Source organism: Symphalangus syndactylus, chromosome 8 (genome assembly GCF_028878055.3).
Source record: "Symphalangus syndactylus isolate Jambi chromosome 8, NHGRI_mSymSyn1-v2.1_pri, whole genome shotgun sequence".
Taxonomy (NCBI): domain Eukaryota; kingdom Metazoa; phylum Chordata; class Mammalia; order Primates; family Hylobatidae; genus Symphalangus; species Symphalangus syndactylus.
Genome location: NC_072430.2, coordinates 65,619,051 through 65,643,306, shown reverse-complemented (window position 1 = coordinate 65,643,306; position 24,256 = coordinate 65,619,051). Strand labels below are relative to the sequence as shown.

The following is a 24,256-nucleotide window of genomic DNA, read 5'->3' as shown; positions in this document are numbered from 1 at the left end:
GTCACTACTTGCTATAGCTGGATCCTAGGCAACTATAATCCTGAGCTGTCTATTAAGTGGGGATGATACAATATGCTTCACAAGGTTGGAAGGCTTCTGTGAGATAATGAATCTGAAATAATGAGGTGGAATACCTGGCACATTAGTGAGTGCTCAATAACCATTAATTGCTTTTTGCCTTATTTGCTGGGGAAGCCTGCTATTTTAAAGAATCCTATTAAGAAATAAGAATCTTTTATTGAAGTAGATATCCCCAATTTATCTTCTGTGTAAAACCTAATTTTCAAGTTTACTTAAAGTATGGCGCTTCTAAATTGCATAGAAAATGACTCTTATCTGCTAAAAACAAGATTTTTAATAAAAATTTAACATAATGAAGTGGGGGAAAAGATATTGGCTGATTCACGGTTTTTATTCTTTGGAGAAATTCAGTGGCAGCCATTAAATCTGCTTCATTTAGGGACTGCTCATAAACTGGAAATAAGGTAGACAAAGGACAAGGGAACATTCTGGAAAAAAAAAAAAAAACCGTTTTGTGCCCCTTTCCCACCAATATACCTTATACTTGAAAACCAGCATTTTTATGAGCATAGCCTTATTTTGGAAAGCAATCAGTATATCCTTGAAAGCGAAATTGACCAAAACTCATATAATGATGGATTAGTTTCTCTAAAGCTTATACTATATGTGTTTTTCTTGATGTAAAAATATACTAGTTGGAAAGAAACAGCCTAAATAGTAGAAATAGGCTGTGTCTTATATTTATAATGCCAGGTGAGGACACATTTTTTAAAAATATTTCATCCCATGTTCATGGGAAAGCTGGCACTAAGCTTAAAAAGATCTCTGCATACTCATTGTGTTTATTGGGAAATCTCATAATGAAAATATTTACTTAGAAATTTCATTTCTATTTTGAACTTTATACACTACGTATACTTATTACAGATGAGCACTTAAAGGATGTGGCTGAATTTTAAAGTAAATTTTTAATTGTGAAGTTTTTTTTTTTTCCCTTACGCTCGTTGTAGTTTATTTTCTACAGTTTATGGTTTAGCTGGTAGACTGTGTATCATATTGGCAAGTGATCATTGAACTTCTTAAAAATAAGTATTTCCAAACTAACTGAATACAAAGCTTGTACAGCTTTATTATCCTCATGAGAGAGCCTTAAATATTTGGTCACTTGCCCCTAATTTTGGCTTCAGAGCTGGAAGATGTGCCCAGTTTTAAACATATAAAGTCTTATGCATCTCAGAATATAACTATTACATTAGATTTAAGATTCTAACATCTGAGAAAAGAGTAATTATGAGATGGAAGGTTAAAAAAATCAAACGATGCAAAAGCAGCAAAAATAGCCTTGTTAACTGGAGTTTTCAATAACAAGTATTTAGAATATTGTCAGATACAAAAGTGTATGTAATATAGTGAAAACACTAAAACTTTGAAATCTCAGGAATTTAAAAAGTAGAATATACCATTCTTGATTTAATATGTGTCCATGGTTTTCTTAATTCTTGTAGGAAACTTAGGTATGTGGAAAGGCTTGAGCAAAGTTATTTTAAGTCAAAAACTTTTCAGTCCTGAATTTCAATCCTGAAATGTTTCTTTGGTGCTAAATTGTCCACTGTAGAAAAAATATATAAAAACATTTAATTTTTTATAAAATCCTATTCCTACAGGATAAAAGGGAAATTGAAGCTTCGCTGACTCTTGGATTGACCATGAGGGGAATACAGATTTTTCAGGTTGGTAAATGAGAATTAAGTGTCAAATGCTATTGGCCATGTCTTATGTTTACAGCATGCCTCTGTGGTCCTGCCCCAGGTTCAGTAGTTCATTTTTGGCCACTGGCTGGTCATCATTTCCCATTTGTCTAGCACAGATGTGGATGATGTAGGATGGATGAAGTGACTCAGTAATAAGAAATAACAGAAAACAATAAGTAATAAGAAATAACAGAAAACAATAAGCCAAAGATTAGCCCAGGTTCATCACTAACAGATCATTAATATCCAAACGTTTCTGTGTGTCAATGATTTTAAATATTCTTTTATCCTTTGGAGCGTTTGTAAGTGGAAAGAAAAACAACATTTTAGTATTGTCCTGACTAGAAGTTTTAATTTCCGTTATACTTTTCTGATAAAACTTACCCCTTAAATAAGTAGTAACTGTCACCCTTTAGCAGGTGGGACAGTGTTATCCTGCAGCCATCAAAAAGGGAGACAGGTACCTCTTTCTGCAAGACACAGGAAAGTGAAAAGATGTCTTATCTTTGATGTAGGCAAAATATCCAATTATGAAAGTCTGAACGCCTTATTGCATCTCTTGAATACCTGAATCCTTTGGACTTTTTATTTTAATTTAGGCATACACCAGAAGGGAAAAGATGGCCTTAAAAGGGTTAGTTAATACAGTCACACAGGACCAAAAGCCACAGAATGTTATCATGAATCTTTTAATTACTGTCTGTATTTTTCCAAAGAGATGTGGGGGCTTTTTTCTGATTTTAATTACTGTATTTTGGTTTTCAGGGAAAGAAGTTAGAGCCATTTTATGGTATCTATCATTTTTCCCGTTAACTCCATATGCATATTCTTTTCACAGAATTTAGATGAAGAGAAACAATTACTTTATGATTTCCCCTGGACAAATGTTGGAAAATTGGTGTTTGTGGTAAGTTTAAAATAACTGGCTTAAAAGAAAAGTCTCATTAATTGCTTACTTTTTTGGGTTTTTGTTATTTTTTGTTTTTAAACAATATTGTCTCAGACACAAAAGCTGTTATTTTTAAGAAGTTGACACTGAAGATAATTTGCTTTCTTGTATTCTAATGCATGTGCTATAGATTCATTGTCACACATATCAGTAGTGAGCTTAAAATCAAAGAATCTTATAGTAAAGACTCTTATAGCAAAAGAAGTTAGTAATTTTAATTTGTGTTTGGTCCCTAGCATATGACCCTAAGTTATTCTAGTTGCAGAAGGTGTTTCGTGTAGAGGTTAGCCAGTTCTTTTGAAGTTACCTCTCCTGAGCAAAGAATAAAGAATTATATAAAAAGATGTTTCTATTAATATTTGACTATTGAAAACCCATTATTTTAAAGAGAGGTCTACAATTCTTAACATGAAAAATACTCTTAAAATATTGAGAATGATACATTTTCTTTTGTTAGAGCAACGTCTTGATTTTTCTCAAATATTTCTCTCTTTTGCCAGCTATATCCATTTTTTGGTAGGCTTCAAAGAATTACAGTTAATAATGTGTACATTTGGTCATAAAAATTCATAGTTCTGGCCGGGCACAGTGGCTCACTCCTATAATCCCAGCAGTTTGGGAGGCCAAGCTGAGCGGATCATCTGAAGTCAGGAGTTCGAGACCAGCCTGGCCAACATGGTGAAATCCTGTCTCTACTAAAACTACAAAAATTAGTTGGGCATAGTGGTGGGCACCTGTACTCCCAGCTACTCAGGAGGCTGAGGCATGGGAATTGCTTGAACCCGAGAGGCGATGGTTGCCATGAGCCAAGACCGCACCATTGCACTCCAGCCTGGGTAACAAGAGTGCAACTCCATCTCAAAAAAAAAAAAAAAGAAAAATTCATAATTCTGCTTTGTTCAGAAATTACTGAAAAACATGCATGAAGAAAGGAAGATAAGGACTTGTAGACATGGGCTTCTCCTGTAAGAAAGATGGCCTATGTAAATAAAGGGCGATATTGCAAATAGAACTGGGCATTGACTCCATGCTGCCCTGTAAGTCAAAAGATGTGTTTCTGCTTCACATTACTTTAATTACTTGGGCACGATTCAATCTGATTTCACTTTATTTATACATTACATGGGGCCTAACCTGTCTCCTCCTAACTGGCTCTTTTTTGTTTCAAGCTATTTGTGAAAGGATCTGAGCTGTTTGAAAATGAGCAAATTGTGATGCCCTTGCCCCTTTCGTGCCCCAAATTAAGTTACAATAAAGTACATTTATGAAATTGAGGGTTTTTTAGGGTCCTGGACTTGTTGCTTACTGAATCTGTTTGTGTATTGCCCTTATCTGAGGAGCCTTTTTTAAAGATACATATTTTTGGGCCTCATCATCCTCCTCCAGGAGATTTTTGACTCAGTGGGTCTGGAGTAGAGATGAGGAATCTATTTTGACAAGTTTCTCAGATGATGCTTCTTGAAGCCAACTCAGCTCTGCCTAGCTGTATGACCTTGAGCAAGTTACATAAACTCTGTGCCTTGGTTTCATTCTAAAATGTGGGTAATTAACTCCCTCCCTAGACTTGCTTTGAGGATTAAATGAGTGGATACATGCTTAGTGCTCAATAAATGTCAGTTGTTACTGTTTCGGTATTGGGATCCACTGGTAGTTCCTTTAAAATGAGGGAAAGCTCAGAGATTTAAAAAAACAAAACACTCCACCTTATCACTGTCTGGGCTATACAAGCCCATACTGCTCTGTACAGACCTTAAGGTGTGTAGTTAGAATATGCCTCCGTTCCTGCCTTACCTCCACTCTCTGGCTGAGAATCATTATATCTGAAATACTCCTTTTTGTATTTCAGCTGCCCTATTCATTATTAGGAAAGTTAAAAGAGTTCATAATATCCCATAACTGTAAGAAACTTTGTCAAAGCCTTGCCCTCAACTTAGGACTTTATCTTAGTGATCAGATTTGAAGAATGAGATTCCTTATATCTCTACTGATAGCTGTTCTTGTTCTTTCCCATCTCATCTCTCCAACTACCAGCTCTCTCTGTGTTTAGCTAGGGAAGTTTTCCATTTCTTCTAAACCCCAAATAGGTATCCTGTATTGTTCACTATATAACTCCTTATTTATTTATTTCCAAGCATTTATCATAAACTGTAATTATTTTGTGTGTTTCTTTGCCATTTCTCCTGCTGGGATATATAGCTCCATGAGGGTAGGAACCTTGTCTGTTATATTCACTGCCTATTTTTTTTTCAGTGCCTAGCAAGGTGTTTGGTACATATTAAGTGTTCAATAAATATTTTAGAATTGGTAAATAATTTAGAATCTTTTAGAATTGGTTGCCCTTTTGCTGAGTTAGGGTGTTGGGATTACATTTGATGGTTCTTTCATGATGGACCCTTCTCTTCTCCATTATACAAATAACGTGACCAGCCAGAGAAACCAAAGATAGTCCTCAGCTGTTTTGGATAGTCAGTGTTTACTGACAGACCCTTGTAGCTAGACGCTTTCCTGAATTTCTGGTCATCCCCTGTCCTGTGACATTTTTGAAAGGGAAAACAATTATTTATCCCACAAGGAATTTTAAATGAAACTTTATACATTTCAGAATCTATAATTTTCCTTACTAAATAGAAAACAAAGGGGACTTTGGCAAATCAGAGATTTTTCTTCCTGAATTTGATTCATGGTTTCCTTCCAAAGGGTAAGAAATTTGAGATTTTGCCAGATGGCTTGCCTTCAGCCCGGAAGCTCATATACTACACGGGGTGCCCCATGCGCTCCAGACACCTCCTGCAACTTCTGAGCAACAGCCACCGCCTCTATATGAATCTGCAGCCTGTCCTGCGCCATATCCGGAAGCTGGAGGAAAACGAAGGTATCGTAGGGTCTGGGGTGTGGAAGCAAATTGTACCTTTGCCACCCATGGCCTCTTACTCTGAATGGGGGTTTTGAGCTCCTACAGAATTGGATTTTGGGACTGGGACTCTCCAGATTGAGAGCAGCATTACTATTTACATCTCAGTATTTCCAGAAGGCAAAGGGTTAGGCTTGAGCCCCACCTACCATAGCACTTATTCAGAATATCTGAGGTGACTCCATTTAGCTATCTCTCAGGTACAGTCTCTAAGGTTTTCCCATGCCTGACTTGAAAATCCTTGCAAAAAGCCACCCATAAAGGCACAGGGCAAGGGTTGATCTGCAACTCAGATTTTATCTGCATTTTAGAGCTTTGTATATACACTGACCCACCTTAGTGCTATTATCCACAGGTGGTCTGGAATTCTTTCCAATGTGATTATTTCTTAGGGTTAGAGTGACAATAAAGGTGGGTCACAGATGTGTCTCCAGCCTCTGATTGACAGCTGGGAGGCCCCCAAGTCTGTTCTAGCAAGAATGCCAAACAAAGGAGAGGGAAGTCAGCTGGTCCTGTGGGGCCTTTGTTGAGATGCAGGTGAAATAAAGCGGTCTTATCTGGGGCCTCAGAGTACTGGACCCTGAAAAGAGGATCATGTCAGGGTGGGAAAGAAGGCAGTGTTAAGGGTCTGTAACATCCGACTTCAACTTTACATTAATCCGATAGCCCTTTATCTTGAGTTGTGGCACCCTGGATTTCCTCCATTTAACACACCCCAACCCTAATCCTCAAAACTGCTACATTATGTATTTGGGTTTGTTTGTTTTTTTTAATGCTTTGGGGTTTTGTTTATGCTTTCAAAGATTTGTTTTGCAAAAATTAGTTTTACAAATTCATGTGGTAGTAATATCTAACAGTAATTTGATTAGATTGGATTTGGTGTATTTGTGTGAATATCAGGGTGAAGATTCATATTTTAGGTTCATGTCTGCGACAAGTTTTGACACCTCAGACCTCATCTTTCCTTTAGAAACAAGGCAAATACCCATCCTTTCTTAAACGAACAAAAGACCTTATAGAAGTTTGTGCTTCTGATAGATTTCTCTCAAAAATTCTCTCTCAATCCAAATGAGACCCGGTTTGGCAATTCTCTTGTAATTTCGTAGCGATTAGAACATGAATCATTCCTCACTGTCTGCCACAAACTGCCTTGTGTCTTCAGAGAGAATTGGTATAACTGTCAGGTGTATTGGCTTCCGCTGCTGCTAGACTGCCAGTTCTTCCCCAAGATGACTCATCAGTGTAACAAATATATCTCTCCTATGCTGACATGAATGTGAAAAGGAATTCAGTTGGGGACAGGAGGAGGATGAAGAAGCAGGAGAACCTGTGAGAATAGGTGACATAATTAGGTGCAGAGCCCATAATTTGCCAAGTCAGCTTCATTCCCAAACGTCTAACATGGCACCTTGAGAAGTTGATTTGTTCTATCAGCTTTCTGCCTGCAGCATTTTAGTACATCTCTTTTTATTCAGATGACCTTAAGAGATCCCTTTAGAGCCTAAAAGAATTAATGACCTTCCTCTATAGGTTCTAAGGTAAAAATTACAAAGAATTTGAGTTTTCAGAGAGACAGGGCATTGTTCATTGCCAACCATAGTACCAAGTGCATTCAGAGGCTTAAGTGAGTAGGCGTCTTTGTTTTGTGCTGCTGTAACAAAAGACCACAGACTAGGTAAGTTCTAAAGAACAGAAGTTTATTTCCTCAGTTCTAGAGGCTGGGAAGTCCAGGATTGAGGGGCCAGCATCTACCAAGGGCCTTCTTGTTACTTCATCCCGTGATGGAAGGTGGAAGGGTAAAGAGAGGGCGAGAAAGAGTAAAAGGGGCCCAAACTCCGCCTCTCATAATGAACCCACTACTGCAGTAATGGCACTAACCCATTCACGAAAGCAGATGTCTCATGATCTAATCATCTCTTTAAACTCCCACGTCTTACTACTATGATATTTGATATCATATGATTTATGATAGCAATTAGATTTCAACCTGAGTTTAGGAGGGAACAGACATTCAAACCATAGCAGTAGAGGAATGAAGAAATGACACATACTTAGTTTCTTCTACTTAGAGGTTTTCCAGGTCTGAAAAAGGCCTGAAATTAAGTTTCTCTGGGTCAACTTTGACCTGAATCCAATGATCTCACCCCAATTTAAGGGCTCTATCATTTTAACATGAAAAGCCCTTTTTTGGGCATTAGTTTAGCAAAAAACAGCATAAAGAGAGTCTTGTGTTTTTCTTAATTTTATGTAGAGTCACCTTGTCTAAAACATTATTTTAGCATTTTAGTAGAAAATGATCATGAGGATTTTTCTATAGGGTTTAGAAGAGAAACAAAAACATGCCTTGCGTCATTAAAAAAAATGTTTAAGCCTAACTTTATTCAAGAGCTGGAGCTTATTCCTAGGATAAATAGTCACATTTACTGCATTATTTTCTAAAATAATGTATGAAAAACCTCACTATCTCTGGGCTTTTACAACAGAGGGAGTAAAAAGAGTACAGGCATATTGATGATCTGCACTGTTGACACCAGTGATTATTAGGGGGATGAGAGGTTGCATTTTACATTTCTTAGGAAACATTTCAGAATTATTTAATGTTTCTCTCAGTTTGTAACTGAATGGTGTGAAGCTTCTTAACTATCTGGAAAGGGTCTGGTACAGCACTAGGGAGGGAACAGAAGCCAGCCATGTGGAACACCCAGACCATGCTAACATGGTGACAGGAATAGGTAGAAAACAGGCTGGCAAGTACTTGTCTTCTCGTGAGTATACTAGTGAATATAGAGGAACTATACTGACCTCTGAACCTATCAGGAAGTTGGGAGTAAAAAGGCTATATGTAAAGATACAGAAAAGCTTTTAAATGATTAGGTCCACAATTCCTAATTATTTTAGAACAATGGAACTCCAACAACTTAGAGACTTTTACTTTTTTTCTCTTCACTTGCCACTCGTCCAAGGGCCACATGGCTATTACTATGAAACCACAGTGAATAGAAACTACAGTAATTTTTGCAAACTGCTTTAGCTGTCCCCCTTCATCTCACACCTGCTGATTCAGAAGGTGGGGATTGTTAGGCCCCGGTCTGCTCCCTGACAAGTTGTACATGGATGCATTTTGTGATGATGTGTGCGTGGAGCTCTGGTGTCTGGTTTCAGCCTGCTTTCTATGTAGCAACACATACTCACCTTTGTGTTTCAGCCAGTTCCTTAGAACGATGTGAATAGGCTGGAACCTGGAAATGTGCACATAGCCTTCTGCAAGCATTTTTTTTGCATTTTGCATCCTAGAAGGCACATCTTTTCTTTCTCCTGCTGCTCATTTTCTCTCTAGGGACCCTGTGATGATTATACTTCCAAGCTGGATTCAGACATCAGGCATGCAAGTATTTTCACTTAACCAAGAAACAAGACAATTAAAATCCATTAACAGGCCCCTGAGAACCCAATTAGTCTACTAGTTTCTAAAATTAGATCAACTTAACATTCCCCAAATACACTCTCCATTTTTAACGTTGTTTTATTGTATTATTTCTCACCAGTATTAAAAAGCCAAGGAATCTAAACTTCTTCCTTGTTTTACATTTCTGACCTGAAAGACAAAAATAATATTTTTGTGTCAGTTGAGTTGTAACTGGCAGCTGGGTTGTAACTTTGTGCGTTAATGGAATGGTTAGTTTAGTATGTAATAAAAGAGACTTTGCAGTGTTGTGTGTTTGACTGCGTTAAAGAACAACACTGACATGTTAAATCAAAGAAAAGCTTTACCAATCAGTTGGAAATCATCAAATCAGTAGTGATTACTGGTATTTTCTAAGTAGATGATAAAGCCTCACTAATTCAGCCTAAGTGGAGAAAATCAATCTTATATTAATGAAAATCCAAATTTTAGAATATTCACAAGAAATTCTCAGAAGAATAGTTTTATTTTAAATTGTATTCAGCAGCTAGAGCTAAGCTAACAGTGGAACAAATTGAACAAATGAACAAATAAAATGAATGGCAATTAACATAATTATATTTATTAAGTAGTCTTCCAGAGCAGTGCTTCTGAAATTATCTGCAGAAAAGGGCCAGATTTTTAAAATATTTAATATGCTATGTATACTTTCGCAAAATACAAAATCACATTGGTGGCTGTCATGGCAATGTCACATAGCTCTGGAAGTTTCTAAATGTTCATATCACTCACTGAACTTATTTCACTATGGACCAATAAATTTGCAGACAAGAAGTTGTCTGTAACTGCACTTTAAATACCACTCTTCTTATACTGCTTGAAGCTTTCAAAAAACTAAGTAGTTTAAATATCCCCCTCAAATCTGTTACACTGGTTTTTATTCATTTTTCAGTCTTCTGAAGTCAAATTCCTATCTAAATTATTACTACTTTCCAATCACTGGATTCTGAATTTGAAGTTATTCTTGTTCTTGGCCTGATGAGTCACTTAAGCTCACCAGCCGTTCCTTCTGTCTTGGTTGATGAGCTGTGTTCCCCACCACACAGAGAAGAAGCAGTACCGGGAATCTTACATCAGTGACAACCTGGACCTCGACATGGACCAGCTGGAAAAACGGTCCCGGGCCAGCGGGAGCAGTGCAGGCAGCATGAAGCACAAGCGCCTGTCCCGTCATTCCACCGCCAGCCACAGCAGTTCCCACACCTCGGGCATTGAGGCAGACACCAAGCCCCGGGACACGGGGCCAGAAGACAGCTACTCCAGCAGTGCCATCCACCGCAAGCTGAAAACCTGCAACTCAATGACCAGTCATGGCAGCTCCCACACCTCAGGGGTGGAGAGTGGCGGCAAAGACCGGCTGGAAGAGGACTTACAGGACGATGGTAACAGTACCGTCCCCTCACTGGCTCTCTGTTTAGTCTCCCAGTTTTTTCAAGCATTGGTTCTATAGAACTGGTGTCTGGAGAGCAACTTTGGCAGTAGTAATAGAGTGGAAGAGGTGTCTTCTTGTCTTCCCCAGTGACTTGGTTGAGTTGCTTGTGTTTGGCTGTGAACAAAACATCCCTCTAGTTGTGATCCTTTGTGGCCACAAGATTGGATGGTTGTGGACTCAAAGTCTTAGCTGTTTCTATGAAGTAGATTGGAAATTAGTCCTGCTGCCCTTGTGTCTGTATTTCTGATTCCCAGATTAAATAAAACAGTGGTTAGGACAGCACAGTGGAGTGCAGTGATAGTGACAGAAACATCTTGAACTTCTGGACCCCTCCCCACAAAATAAAGATTGGAGTCCATGCCATTGAGTTACTTAGTAATGTTTTTCTTAAGCGCCTCCCATGTAACCAGAACTATAGGGAGGATAAAAGAAATCTAGCACCTGGCTGATAGGAACTTACTGCATGTTAAAGAGATAAGATGAATCCTATGGCTTATCTCAGCCAAACTTAACATTTGTGTCCCTCTTTTATATTATTTTTCTGTCTTAAATAAGTGCTGTAGCATTCAGGCTTGACAGAAAAGATAGACTCTGTTAAAGAAAAGTGCAGACCATCTGGTTTCTGTAGAATTTGTGTGGATCTCAGGTCACTCAGTGCCCTTGAGAATAGGCAGCTATGGACATGGGGGGCTTTGTGAACTGTCATCTGCCTGTGTCAGTGAGCCTTGCTTTGGCATCAGGCAAAGGGCCCATCAGTTTCGGTTTGTCCTTTGTCATTGCAGCAAGGTAGTATAGTTTTTCTTCTTAAAAAATACGGAATAATTGGCAAATTATAGTATTAAAAAATATAGGTAATGCAGCAATCCTATAAGAAAGAACAAGTAGGCCAGGTGCGGTGGCTCATACTTGTAATCCCAGTACTTTGGGAGGCCAAGGCAGGCGGATCACGAGGTCAAGAGATCGAGACCATTCTGGCCAACATGGTGAAACCTCGTCTCTGCTAAAAATACAAAAATCAGCTGGGCATGGTGGTGCGTGTCTGTAGTCCCAGCTACTCGGGAGGCTGAGGCAGGAGAATTGCTTGAACCTGGGAGGCGTAGGTTGCAGTGAGCAGAGATCACATCACTCCAGCCTGGTGACAAAAGTGAGACTTTGTCTCAAAAAGAAAGAAAGAGAGAAAGAACAAGTAGCACCTGTTGAAAATGGTCCCTGGAGTTTCCTATTGGAGTCTCATTAGCAAATTTATTTTCAAATATGAATAATTACATAGCCACCCTCAAAATATGGTTGTATATTATGATGGTCATTTCCCTTTTTGTCATTAACTGTCTTTTCCTTCTTCTGTGTCAGAAATAGAGATGTTGGTTGATGACCCCCGGGATCTGGAGCAGATGAATGAAGAGTCTCTGGAAGTCAGCCCAGACATGTGCATCTACATCACAGAGGACATGCTCATGTCGCGGAAGCTGAACGGACACTCTGGTGAGCTCTTACAGAAAGTTATTCTTCCTTGGTGTAGCGGGTTACCAGGACTGAAAAACACGTGCCTCAGAAAATAGAAGGGGTGAGCTGGGGGCTCTAGACCAGAGACTGGACTGCACTAAGAGGCTCTTCAGGTCAGTGTTGTAAACTGAAGGATCCTGTGCCTTCTGTGGAAGGAGGGAAAGAGGAGAAACACCCAGGATTGGGATTAGCATTTTGTGCTCCATGCTTTGGACAAAAGGTAGTTGTACAGTAGGGTTCTCTTTATGTTATGCTGTGTCGAGAATCATATAATGTATCTGGAAGGCCTTGTAGACCCCTTCAGTCTGGCCTCCTTTTTACAGATAACCTATAGTTCAAAGAGGACAAATCGTACATGGCTAAAAACAGAAGTAGGCCCCCAGGTTTTTGTTTTTTTTTTTTATTTTTTCCCACTGTGTTATACTGGTAGAGGAGTCTGGGAGGAAAAGTGTCAAAACGGGTTGACCTAGAAAGACACTCTTAAATTCCATATTTGTATGAATTCTTCTAGAAAACATGCATTCACTATAGTTATATAATACACCATATATATTTCTGTTACATGTAAGATACTATCTTTAAAAAATGGCAGCAGTATCAGTTTTGTTTATAGACATCAGTCACATCTAACTGCTTTTGTCACACATCATGAATCAGTCTGTTCTTTAGAGAAATATGCCTCAGGAACCAGCACTATTGAAATGGCCCCTTCCAGCTTTGATTGAATGAAGGGCCCGACTGGGGTAGCCTGTCCCTGCTCTGGCAAATCCAGAGCTCCTGATGTTCATCGAGCCTCTTCCTCCAGGTGCCAGGCACTGGAAATCAAAGAGGAACCAGACCAATACACAGTCAGTACCATCCTGGCACTTAGTCTTCAAGAGCAGGAGGCATCTTTTATTTCAGAATTCCGTTTGCTAACCCAACAGAACCCTGGCTTCTCACACCTGCCTGTGGCTGCAGAGAATCATCTCTCTGACCAGCACTGACTCATTAGGCTGCTTACTCTAAACATGCTTAGAGTTCATATACCAAACTTTGCCCCTTTTTGCCCATGTACTTTATGATATTGAATTTTCTCGTTACAATTACATTTTAATTTAAATTAAATTCACAATTATATGCACATTATAGGTCCATGTATATAGCTCTGTGTATATATGTTTGTGGAAAGGAAATGGTCTAAAAACTGTGTATGCCACAGTGCCTTTGGGAAGGGAGGTATGAGGGAAGCTGACCTGGACTTTGCGTTTATATATTTCTGCATTTAATTTTTATAAGACTGTTAATTTTAAATAGAAATAAAATTTAAGTAAAAAGTCTGGCTGTTTAAGAAGATTTATATATAAAAAAAGTTTGTTGAAATGTTATAAAAATAATTAAAGAATGAGTGGTAAGGCCAGGTGTGGTGGCTCACACCTATAATCCCAGCACTTTAGGAAGCCAAGGTGGGTGGACCACCTGAGATCAGGAGTTGGAGATCAGCCTGGCCAACAAGGTGAAACCCCGTCTCTACTAAAAATACAAAAAAAAAAATTAGCCGCAGGCCTGTAATCCCAGCAACATGGGTGGCTGGGGCAGGAGAATCGCTTGAACCCAGGAGGCAGAGGTTGCAGTGAGCCGAGATTGCGTCACTGTACTCTATCCTGGGCAACAGAGTGTGAGACTCTGTCAAAAAAAAAAAAAAAAGAAAAAGAACAAGTGGTTAAATTATACCTTATTCATAACAATGGTATATAACCGTTAAATTCGAGATTTTCAAACAATATTTAATAACATAAGAAGGATAGTTAAGGTAAACAGTAAAAATTATATAAAAGTGATCTAATTAAAAACAAGAATATCTGTGTATTTAAAAATCATAAAACTATTAATAGCCTTTTCTTTGGATGTTAGGGTTATAGATACAGATGATTTTATTTTCTTTCTTACATCATCTTAGTTTTCTAAATTCTCTATAATTTGAGCATTCAAACGTTGCTTATAAAACATTCAGCTAAGTACTCGCCTTGGCAGCACATACACTAAAGTTGCAGTGATACAGAGAAGATTAGCGTGGCCCCTGTGCAAGGATGACATGCAAATTTGTGAAGTGTTCCATATCTTTCAAAAAAAAAAAAAAAAAAAAAACAAAAAACAAAAAACACTCAGCTAAGGTTGAGTAGTGATGAAGTATATACCACACTGTCTTTCATTCTTACAGAGTTTGATAGGAGTTGGTTAAGTGTTTTGAGCACCAGCTCAGTGTTGACTTTTCCAGTGGTAGGTCTGGGTTTGGAGAAGACTCTTTACAGGCATGATAGCCAAGGGCACATTTACCAGGAAATTGAAAAGGAACCGTGACAACTTGTTTAAAGGTTTAATGCTGTTTAGAAGATAAAGATTAAAGATAGTTCTAGATTCTCTACTAATGCCATTTGTACTAATCCCTAAAACATGAGTATCCCCTGAGTTTTTAAAGTGTCTACTTATAAACCAGTAATGTCTTCGTATTCCATGTTTCAATTGAACTAATTATTGAATACTTAATGTATTTATGGCATATGCTAGACACTGAGTCATTACGAGATGTTTCTAAAGAGTTAAGGGATAGAACACAAGTCATTCTGTAGACTACTAGCAGTAGTTGAATAAGAATCACATTACTTAAAGGTTTTTTTTTTTTTTTAAAGAAGCCATTTGGCCTTATGGATCTAGGGCTTGACCTGTAGTACACTTGGTTCATCCATTGGCAAGAAAAATTTCAGCGGTATTCACTTACACCTCTAGTTCTTATTAGTAATTTTACCTTCTGAGACATGTTTCTACTCATTGCTTCACTCCTATGCCAGTCACGTAGGGAAATGTCAGCGCTGGATTTCTGCTTCTGAAATTTTAGCGGGTTTCCACTGAGTGCTAAGGTGATTAGGTTAGGTGCTCTGTTGTTCTCAAAGACCCAGTACTGAATTTTCACTGTGGCCTCCCAGTTTGTCTGCTACCAGGGGGATCTGCTGCAGGAGGTATGTGCCAAGTGTCCCATCACCCAAAAAGAGCTGCCATGGACTGAGTGTATCCATGTATGTCCCTGTACCTCACCCTTTTATGCATTCACTGTGTAATTATCATTAAAACTAGCAGGCAGGTGCTGTTATTGGCCCGATGTTATACGAGAAGGAGACTGAGACACTGGGAGGCTAAGTAAATGGCCAGGACACATGGCTAATTAGTTATCTGGGCCAGGATCCAGCCAGACCTGTCTGACTTCAGAGGCCAGAGCCCCCACAATTCAGCACTATACATCTAAGCCGAACCAAATCTAGAAGGCGTGTGTTCAGTAAGGGTTAAGTTTAATGTTGCTGCTGAATAGAAAGGGGAGGAGGGGAAGCTTTATGAGATGCAGTAAGGAGGTTGCTTTACATCTATAGTCTTTGCTTCTTGTCTCTAACTTCATCATAAATAGCTTAATTAGAAGTTTGTTTTAGAAAATTCAGACTCTAAACCTCTTCCTACACTCTAACCCTACATTGACTCATTAACCTCTATTTACTGTCAGATGAGAGAGAGCGTGTGCTATTCTGGTTGTCTGCCACCAAAGAGTCACAGTGAAACTTTCTGGTAATGGTTAATATTTGATTTTTCATTCCTGACAGCAATATGTCAGAATATATGGCAAGAGGTGTGAATAATTTGAAATATTTATTGTTTTTATCTCTGTGTTTTATTTCAGGGTTGATTGTGAAAGAAATTGGGTCTTCTACCTCGAGCTCTTCAGAAACAGTTGTTAAGCTTCGTGGCCAGAGTACTGATTCTCTTCCACAGGTATTAAAGGAATTGAAAAATATTAATTAGGAAACTGAAGTTATAGAAAATTTTAAGTAGTAACTTACATTTATACAAATGAGCAAAAATTAAAAACCCGAAGGAAATGAGCCTTCCTAGATACGTACATTCTAGCTTTATTCTGAATTTATTTCCATCTTATTTGCTAGTTCTGCTTATCTTTGAGTTGATTTTTACTTAGATAAATTACAGATTTTGCTTCACATTTTATATGGTTGGGAAGCCTCTGGTCTTCAGGCTTCAGGCGAATCACGTGTGCACGTGCATGTGTCTGTGTGTGTTGCTTGTCCTCAACCTAGGAGAATAATACTTTTTTGTCAGTGTGTTCTGGCAGAAATGTTTCCACACTCTGGTTATTCCATTCAGATTGAATTTTTGAAGTATGCTGAGCCTAGAGCATTTGACAACCTGTGATCACTGGTTAAACTATTAAATGTCCAGCAATATAGATAAAATACTCTGAAACTCATGGTTTCAGCATTTGGATGTAATGTGTGACTGATGGCCCTAATTCCTGAGCACGTCCTCCCTCCTCCTGCCTTTCTTTCTTGGGCTCTCTTTGTGTCTTGTTTTTTTCCCTTCTGTGTGTGTTTCTCTTTTTTCATTTGCATTCTGGGTCTCCTTGTCCCCTACTTTTCTCCTCCTCTTTCCTCCCTTTTTTCTCATTTGTCTTTTCTTTCTCTTACTTGCGTTGAAGTAACCATAATGTGAAAATGATGTTCTTGAAATATTTTTCTGAAAACTGCAATGAGTAATCTACTCTTTAAGAGATGTTTCTGGGGCACAGCTGACAGTCAGATTCCACACCTACACTGTGGGGAGAACTTTGTGTGCCTTCCTTGAGAGTTTGTGGGGATGACCAGATGATTCTATGTGTGAAATCCCGTTGGAGCCTGGGAAGACTGCATCAGCACAAGGGATCACTCAGATGTGACACATCCTACTAAAACGTGCTTCTGGAACTTTTGCCTCTAGCAAAAATTGTATCTTATTCTAACAGGGTTGTCCTTTGTGATGGGAAGCAGCAAAATTTAAAGATACAATATCTGGTTTCCTTAAATAACCCATTATATATCTTCCATTCATATAATTATCAGAATCATTTTTAACCTATTTCTAATACCACCTCTTGGGATAATAAAAAAGTCTGCCCCCTGCTGTGTACAGCATTTGGCGGAATCCCCCAACCCCCAACTCGTGTTCGGGAACTTAGTCCTGGTGCCTGCCTCCGAGCCTCTTCAATACCAAGAACACCCTATATCCGACCCAGCACCAAGAACACTTTATATTCAATGCAAGAATTCTGGCCTTTTAAAGAGAAAAACTGGGTTTCTTTTTATTATTATTATTATTATTATTATACTTTAAGTTTTAGGGTACATGTGCACAATGTGCAGGTTTGTTACATATGTATCCATGTGCCATGTTGGTGTGCTGCACCCATTAACTCGTCATTTAGCATTAGGTATATCTCCTAATGCTATCCCTCCCCCCTCCCCCCACCCCACAACAGTCTCCGGAGTGTGATGTTCCCCTTCCTGTGACCATGTGTTCTCATTGTTCAATTCCCACCTATGAATGAGAACATGCGGCATTTGGTTTTTTGTCCTTGCGATAGTTTACTGAGAATGATGATTTCCAGTTTCATCCATGTCCCTACAAAGGACATGAACTCATCATTTTTTATGGCTGCATAGTATTCCATGGTGTATATGTGCCACATTTTCTTAATCCAGTCTATTGTTGTTGGACATTTGGGTTGGTTCCAAGTCTTTGCTATTGTGAATAGTGCTGCAATAAACATACGTGTGCATGTGTCTTTATAGCAGCATGATTTATAGTCCTTTGGGTATATACCCAGTAATGGGATGGCTGGGTCAAATGGTATTTCTAGTTCTAGATCCCTGAGGAATCGCCACACTGACTTCCACAATGGTTGAACTAGTTTACAGTCCCACCAACAGTGTAAAAGTGTTCCTATTTCTCCACATCCTCTCCAGCACCTGTTGTTTCCTTACTTTTAAATGATGGCCATTCTAACTGGTGTGAGATGGTATCTCACTGTGGTTTTGATTTGCATTTCTCTGATGGCCAGTGATGATGAGCATTTTTTCATGTGTGTTTTGGCTGCATAAATGTCTTCTTTTGAGAAGTGTCTGTTCATGTCCTTCGCCCACTTTTTGATGGGGTTGTTTGTTTTGTTCTTGTAAATTTGTTTGAGTTCATTGTAGATTCTGGATATTAGCCCTTTGTCAGATGAGTAGGTTGTGAAAATTTTCTCCCATTTTGTAGGTTGCCTGTTCACTCTGATGGTAGTTTCTTTTGCTGGGCAGAAGCTCTTTAGTTTAATTAGATCCCATTTGTCAATTTTGGCTTTTGTTGCCATTGCTTTTGGTGTTTTAGACAAGTCCTTGCCCATGCCTATGTTCTGAATGGTATTGTCTAGGTTTTCTTCTAGGGTTTTTATGGTTTTAGGTCTAACATGTAAGTCTTTAATCCATCTTGAATTAATTTTTGTATAAGGTGTAAGGAAGGGATCCAGTTTCAGCTTTCTACATATGGCTAGCCAGTTTTCCCAGCACCATTTATTAAATAGGGAATCCTTTTCCCATTGCTTGTTTTTGTCAGGTTTGTCAAAGATCAGATAGTTGTAGATATGCAGCATTATTTCTGAGGGCTTTGTTCTGATCCATTGATCTATGTCTCTGTTTTGGTACCAGTACCATGCTGTTTTGGTTACTGTAGCCTTGTAGTATAGTTTGAAGTCAGGTAGCGTGATGCCTCCAGCTTTGTTCTTTTGGCTTAGGATTGACTTGGCGATGCGGGCTCTTTTTTGTTTCCTGATAATAATTGGTTTATTTTCCCATTTCTTAATAAAGTAATAACAGACCTTGGCCTAAAAGGTCTGAATTGCCATATCCTAGTGAAAAAAAAAATGGAAGCCATGTCTTTACCTATATGACCTTATTTCAAGATAATTACTTGATTACTGAAATGCTAGGGATAGTTGGATTCCTATTGTATTGGATTATTTTCCTCTGTGGAATTATTATTCCTCTGTGCTTTGGATTATTTATGTGTAAAATGAGGAGAATGATAGTGCCTGCTTCCTAGGACTGTTAGGAAGATTAAATGAGTTAATACATGCCGAGTATTTAGGTCAGGGCCTGGCACATAGTAATTGCTCGGTAAATGTTAGCTGCTGTTACTACTGGTGGAGGTGGTATTGATGATATATTTCCCCATACAGCCCAGAAACCACAGATTGGAAACCACTTTCTAACATGTAAGGATTACTTAACCTTTTGTGGTTCTGTAGCATCTCTCTTTACAAGGCAAATATTCTAACCTTTCACTTTAGTCTGTAAAGTTGTTTCAGCCTTCCCTTATCTTGCAGACTATATGTCGGAAACCAAAGACCTCCACTGATCGACACAGCTTGAGCCTCGATGACATCAGACTTTACCAGAAAGACTTCTTGCGCATTGCAGGTCTGTGTCAGGACACTGCTCAGAGTTACACCTTTGGATGTGGCCATGAACTGGATGAGGAAGGCCTCTATTGCAACAGTTGCTTGGCCCAGCAGTGCATCAACATCCAAGATGCTTTTCCAGTCAAAAGAACCAGCAAATACTTTTCTCTGGATCTCACTCATGATGAAGTTCCAGAGTTTGTTGTATAAAGTCCGTCTGTGTGCGGCTGTATAGGCAGCTTACTGTTTGCTAGAGGATGCGAAAGTCATGGGTTCTTTACATATTACTTGTGCCATATCTTCTTCACCCTAAACATAGCTCTTTCTTTATAATATTTGTGATGATGGAAACAAAAGCCTTGGAACAATTGCACTTTAAGTATTACACAGAAGTCAGAGAACTACAGAAAATGTACAGCAAGACAAGTGCCCAGAAGTTCATGGATCCTTCAGAAGGAAATGCGCTTTACTGATTGCAAAGCTTTTGGAATATTGGAGTGTAGTGTGTTTGCTCATCTGTTGCTTTTTAGTTCAGTTACGTGTAACATCACATTTTTTTTATCACGTGAAAGATGTTAGATTTGTTTGCTTATAAATTTTTTTGCCACTCCCTCATAAAATGCTCATAGTTTGGGAGAAGAAAGAGGGAAGATTCTCTCTTAACAGAGAGACAGTTGCTCTATATACCCATTGCTTCCTCCCTGAGGCTGTCCCAAAGTGAACACTGATGCAGTGGTCAAAATCATGAGGTTGTAGCAAGCCAAAGATATGTACGTGATGGAAGCACATAAGCAATAAGCAGAAAACCAGAAGTGCATGCTGTGATGCCTGTGACTCCTTCATCCCACGCAGTGCCATGTCCTCTTCTGTGATCTTCCAGAAAGCTCCAGGATTCATTTGAGTTCCACATCCAAGTAACAGATGAATTATATTCATGTTGTAGTGCATTTTGTGGAGTTTACAAAACCAGTGTCTGTTTAAACTATGGAAAATGTCTTAGAAAACGTTGGTGCTTGGTGATGCTTCATTTGTTTAATTACCGAGAGCAAATTATGGCAATGCTAGTTTCTGCTTAACCAAAATACTCTATGTATATATTATACATATATAAATACATGGGATTGTGTTTGTTTATATGTGTTTAAAGCTTACTATGTCTTCATTTTGGCTTCCATGACTATCTTTTATACATGGAATTCCTTAAGATTGAGAATATGTCACTGAGTGAATGATACCTGCAGACAATCAGTTGATATATGTAGAGTTCAGAATGACTGTTTCCTCATGTGCCTTTGGCCATGATTCTCAACACTGATTGTACAACAGAATTTTGTGGGGAGCTTTTAAAAAATAATGACTGAGTCTCCCACCAGACCGATTACATCATTCTCTTGTGGCGGGACCCAGGTAGAATTGCCTTTTCTTTTAAAGTTCTCCAGATGGAGCTAATATGCAACAGAGTTGAAAACCACTGATCCCGGGGGTGTCTTTTGTTAATTTTGAAGTAAAAGTGTACAGAAGACGTAGTGTATGAGAAAGGGCCATTTTTAAGACAGTTACCTGCTGTGCTGCTGTTACAATATATAATGAAACCAAGTCAGGGGAGTGAATTTATCAATCTTCTGATGTACAGTAAAAACGTTGCTCACACTTCAGGAGAGAACTTCATAGCACAATGTCTTTCTATAAGATATTTTTAATGGTTTAGTATTTTACAACATTTGTTTACCATATTTTGATATACCATTTTTTTCTATCTGCCTAGTTTTATTAAAAAAAACTATATATTATTTTCTAAAGAAACAATCATATTTTTATACAAAATTATGTTTTCAGGTACAGCGGAACATAAGCAGTGTTACCCGTGGTTGGGAGTCAGTATTATACAACAAATGGTGAGCTGGAACATGCCCTGCCTGTGCTGTCCCTCCTGTGCTGGGTCACGGATGTGTGGGCAACATTGCCTCATCACGTTAGGTTCACCTGACACTTTAAAAGGAAAAAAAGTTCCATAGAGTTCTGTGGTCACAAAATTGTTTTGCTTTTATCAAATACTTTAATAGAACCAAAGTTGCAGATATTGGAATGTATGGAAGTATCTCAGTCTCTGCATAAAAGGATTGAAGTATGAAAGGATCATTTAATGACTGTTTTACTTATAAGTCATTAAATAATCCACCATTTCTTATGGATGATGCTTAAGCCTGGTGAGGTTTGTACTCTGAGGATCCCAGATCATAATGCAGTGCATTTCCTTAGCCCTTAGAGTTTCTTGCAAACATTTAAAAAAAGGCATATTTAAGAAAGAAAGATAAAGAAAAAACATTTAATTACTGTAAACAGGTACTGCTTTATACCTTATTTTCTCTCTACTTCAACCAAAATCAGATCTTTAAGGTTTTGCTGACATTGTTGGTGGTTTTGCACACGCTCTAATTGGATTTATGAATAGTCCTATGGGTTTTCAAAGATGAATCATGCTAAGAACACTTTTGCTTTTTGATCCACTGTTTGCAGCAGAATTATATATATGTATATGAAAAATCCACTTTGAATAATCCATATTTTGTATTTGGAAATTATTTTTAAAAATAAAAAGGAAAAGAAATATATAAAGCTGTTATTTATTCTGCATTTCTTACATATCTATCACTTGTCAGTATACCCGTTTTGGTACATATTGCCTCTGCACATCTACATTTGTATATGCAACAGTGAGCTTTATATCTACATAAACTGTAAATAATCCTTTCTGTGAAAGGATCATCATATCAAGATGATACCAAAAGTATGTAAAAAGAAACCTGCATTATTTTGTAATTATTTCTTATAGATATTTCATGGTAAGATTAGCAGTCAATAAAGTTACTTTTTTGCCTTTAAATTGCCTTTTTGATTATTAGAGCTCTCAAGCGAGAAGCGTTAAGGAGTGACAGTGTTTTCTTCATGTTCTTTGCTGTAATGGAGCACAGTAAAGGACAACAAGGTTCCATGTGATAGAATTCCAAGTAAAACAGTCCTGGTGGTGATGATGGTAATAGCTGATGCTGAGTACTACCATGTGCCAGACCCAGTTTCACGTGTATTCAGATTTCATGTGTTCAGTCGTTTAATCCTCATATCCCCATAAGGCAGGTACTGTTATTATTCTTAGTTGCAGATGTAAAGGAATCAAGCTTCCAGGAGGTTGTGGTAGTCAGCCATTGTTGAGTTCAAATTATGGAGCTGAAAAAAACTCTCCTTTAAAAAGAAGTATTTTAACTAAAATAACTAACTTAAACCCTGAAAACCGTCATCACTGGACTGTTGGTTTAATTATAAAATAAACAAATGGTTGCATTTAAAAGCCTGCATTCACAAACCTGAACGTGAGGGCAGCATGACATTAAGGAAAGAGCCCAGAGTTGAGAGTCAACAGCATTCTGAAAAGCCCCAGCTCATTTTCTGAAGGGAAATCCATTACCTTCTCTTTGCTCCACTTCTCTTGGACAAAAAATGGAGATAATAATTCAAAGGACTGTTTGGAGTTTTAGATAAGGTAATGGTTTAGTATGCCCCTGATGACTAGGTGGGAAAAAGGAGGGCTGTCAAATCTAACATTTAATTTTTGTGAAATGGAGCCATTTGGATTCACACAGTCCAAAACAAGTTTTCTAGTCAAGTGTTAGGAATTTTGCAGTGTCTGATAAATTGTGAGTTGGAGTCCAGGAAAGAAAATACTTGGTACCTACTATGCGTCTACTATTACAAACACCATGTCTAATCCGCAGAACCCTTCAAGGAGTTGTCACTCTCATTTCACAGCTGAGGAAACAGTTAAACTTGCCCACGATTCTATAGCTAGTGAGTGGTAAAGCAGAGTTTTAAACCCAAACTTTTCTCCAAAAGCCTTGCTTTTTTTTTTTTTTATGCTGTATACGGTATACAGTTGTTACCCACTGCCCTTAAAGAAAGATCAGAGCCTAATAGGGAAGACAGACTCAATTTTGATAGTGGATAAATGAAATTTATTTGCTAACTTGGTAATTTTTTTGAGCATCTACTGTGTGCCAGACTATATAGAGGGCTTATATAGGCATTGCTTTGGCCAAGAGGCGGTGAAGACCTGGGAGGTGGGGAATGGGAGGCAGGAAGATCAGAGAAGATTTTACTGGAAAGACAATTTTACTTGCATGGGGACTTCTGGCAGGATGGAGTAAGGGACAAACTATCCAGGCAAAAGCTTAGAAGGTGGCGATGACAGTGGTCAGTCAAGGGACCTGCAAGAACCTCAAGGGGCCTTTTGGCTTGCGTAATCATGCTCCAATCTAGCCATGAAAGCCTCGGACACCCAGATGAGGACACTGAGTTTTTTTCTGGACAGAAGGGAGCTATAAAAGGAAGAGACGTGTGTTTGGGGCTTGAGAGAAATAATGGGAGCCATGCTAACAAAAGGTGGGGAGACATTTGGAAGGTGATGAGGGTCTGAACTGAGGGTGTGGTAGCAGAGAGAAAAGGAAAAGATTCAAAAGCAGAACCAAGGGACTGTGTTACACACAAACAGAAGGTTGTCATCTCCTAAACTAAATACTACCAGAGAAATAGGCAATCTTCCCTTACTTGGCAAAGTCCTTGGGAAGACTAGAGTTAAGTACTACTTTATAATATGAATTAAAATCCACTCGATAAATTTATTGAATGTTAAAAATTGGCACAATGGCTACAACTGCTCTAGTCTATAGCAGCGGTTCTCAACCCTGACTGCACGTTAGAATGACCTAGAGAGTTTAAAACAGTATAGTCTGGGTCCCAGCCCAAAGCTTCTGATATATTTGGTCTCAGGGTGGTTCCACAAGTGATGTTAATGTGCATCAGGGTTGCAACCCATGGGTCTATAACATGAGCCCAGGCCGTATAGACCAGCCAGGCTATCTGCTCCTGAACTGGTATGATCTACAG

The 24,256-nt window shown here is 38.5% G+C and overlaps 1 protein-coding gene and 1 non-coding gene across 14 annotated transcripts in view; both read left to right on the top strand.

Moving 5' to 3' along the window:
* The window catches only part of FRMD6 (FERM domain containing 6), an 81,085-nt gene extending 58,883 nt beyond the window's left edge, over positions 1 to 22,202 (top strand). For all 13 annotated transcript variants that reach the window (XM_055289385.2, XM_055289378.2, XM_063644584.1 and 10 more), the window contains exons 8-14: positions 1,686 to 1,751; positions 2,611 to 2,679; positions 5,419 to 5,593; positions 10,142 to 10,477; positions 11,878 to 12,009; positions 15,734 to 15,825; positions 19,244 to 22,202. In XM_055289385.2, the coding sequence (XP_055145360.1) occupies positions 1,686 to 1,751; positions 2,611 to 2,679; positions 5,419 to 5,593; positions 10,142 to 10,477; positions 11,878 to 12,009; positions 15,734 to 15,825; positions 19,244 to 19,528 (1,155 nt within the window). In that variant the 3' untranslated portion in view covers positions 19,529 to 22,202. The remainder of the gene's footprint in view (positions 1 to 1,685; positions 1,752 to 2,610; positions 2,680 to 5,418; positions 5,594 to 10,141; positions 10,478 to 11,877; positions 12,010 to 15,733; positions 15,826 to 19,243) is intronic.
* Positions 14,028 to 14,134, top strand: LOC129488905 (U6 spliceosomal RNA). Its single transcript, XR_008659751.1, has one exon. It is a non-coding gene; the product is annotated as a U6 spliceosomal RNA (small nuclear RNA).
* Positions 22,203 to 24,256: the final 2,054 nt, after the last annotated feature.